At 36.7% G+C, this 1,524-nt stretch overlaps 1 protein-coding gene across 1 annotated transcript; it reads right to left on the bottom strand.

Annotated features, from left to right (window-relative positions):
- Positions 1 to 247: 247 nt before the first annotated feature.
- LOC114181613 lies at positions 248 to 1,524 on the bottom strand. The gene is made up of 2 exons (XM_028068114.1): positions 1,367 to 1,524; positions 248 to 1,160 (listed from the first exon to the last, which is right to left on the bottom strand). Exons 1-2 carry the CDS (start codon positions 1,421 to 1,423, stop codon positions 552 to 554), a joined length of 666 nt encoding a protein of 221 aa, XP_027923915.1. The 5' UTR covers positions 1,424 to 1,524; the 3' UTR covers positions 248 to 551.

Below are 1,524 nucleotides of genomic sequence, written 5' to 3'. Positions count from 1 at the left end.
CTTAAGTTTGGGAGAGCTTTTCATGAAATATGTTAGATTCTTGTATCACAAATAAATATAAATAAGAAAATAAAGAACACCACTTTTAACTCAACCTTAAAACGATAAGTTTATAGATTTTTTTAGTTATATATTATTTATCTTACTATTTTTTATCAACTTGAAAGTTTATCTCAACTTGAATATAAGAGTTTTGTTTCATAAGATTTACATGTAATTTTATGACTCAGAATGTCTGCTAGAAAACTTCTGGTATAACTTTGTCTTGTTGTGGTCATTTTATTTGCTACAAAGAGGAAATGAACACAATATTTTTGAGAAGGAGAATGGTCGAATTTTTGATCTCTCTTCATCAGAAGTACTTATGCAAGACAACAAACATTTTTTGTAATAATAGTAATAACAATATATCTATAAATTGCTATATATACATTTGAACTTTGACCAACACCAACTCCTCTAGTTTGATTGCAAAATTTAACCACTCCATTTTCCCTATGAAGTAATGGAAAAGTAGCATGGTGGCTTGAACCAAGCACTTAGCCACATGATCAAGCTTGAATCACTTTTCCCTGTGGAACTCTGATCTTGTACACATGTTCTTCACCAGTGCATTTATCTACCTTAACAATCCAACGACTACTTCTGGTCTTACTCACTCCAGATCCATGTTTCGGACTTGCAGCACTTGCTCCAAATCTTGTCACCAGAAGCCCTTTTCCTATAGGCAGCAACTGGGTTCTTGATCCAGAAGACCACCATGACCCTCTGCAGCTGAGTGCATTGCAGCCAACAACAACTGCACCATTTTGCATGCCACCATCTTGGATTGCCTTAACAATCTCTCCATGGCTCACATGGTTGCAATCAATCACCACAAAATCTGCTTGCCTCAACAAAAGTAGTTCTTGTTGAACCTCTCCAACAATGAACTGAACTTCACTGGCATTCACTCCAAGAACCTTTTTTGAGGCATTTAATTCATCATGGCTTGAGACAATGCAGACAACATGGCCACCGGTTTGATGTGCAGCACTGACTAATGCCAGCGTGATGGAGTCTGCTGCACCAGGACATGCCACAACCATCTGGTGCGCATTGTTGCCAGCAGCTAGTGCTGATATGAACTCTGAAACTGCTGGCTCTTTTGCCTTTTGACCCTGTTGAAAAAGTAACCAAAAACCACATCAGAAAAAACTGTGACAATATCAAAATTGGTGTTTTATTCATCTCAATCATTCTTGCAACAGAGATTTGTGTTAAGGGTCAATAGATTAAAACCAGTGATTGTAACTGTCTTGTGTATATATGGAAATAAGAAAAAACTTTGGTTAAGGATTAAGGTATGAAGAGAATACTAACTAACCATTTTCAGTGTGTTGAGATAGGCCTTTGTGGCATTTTCTGCAGACCAGCAAGCCATGGCTCTATGGAAAAGTGTTATATGACTCTTTTTTTGAGATTCTATGAGCCTTTTCTTGGGAGAAATGAAAGAGGGTATTCAAAGTTTTGATGAAAATGTTG

The sequence above is a fragment of the Vigna unguiculata genome, chromosome 4 (assembly GCF_004118075.2).
Source record: "Vigna unguiculata cultivar IT97K-499-35 chromosome 4, ASM411807v1, whole genome shotgun sequence".
NCBI lineage: Eukaryota > Viridiplantae > Streptophyta > Magnoliopsida > Fabales > Fabaceae > Vigna > Vigna unguiculata.
The sequence above is the reverse complement of the archived record's forward strand: the minus strand, read 5'-3'. Positions and strand labels throughout refer to the sequence as shown.

What these genes read in the sequence shown, in the direction of transcription:
- LOC114181613 (XM_028068114.1), bottom strand. Translation starts at nt 1,423, where the DNA reads ATGGCTTGCTGGTCTGCAGAAAATGCCACAAAGGCCTATCTCAACACA. An exon ending in ATCTCAACACACTGAAAATG is followed by an intron (nt 1,161 to 1,366) that starts GTTAGTTAGTAT and finishes CTTTTTCAACAG; the next exon opens with GGTCAAAAGGCAAAAGAGCC.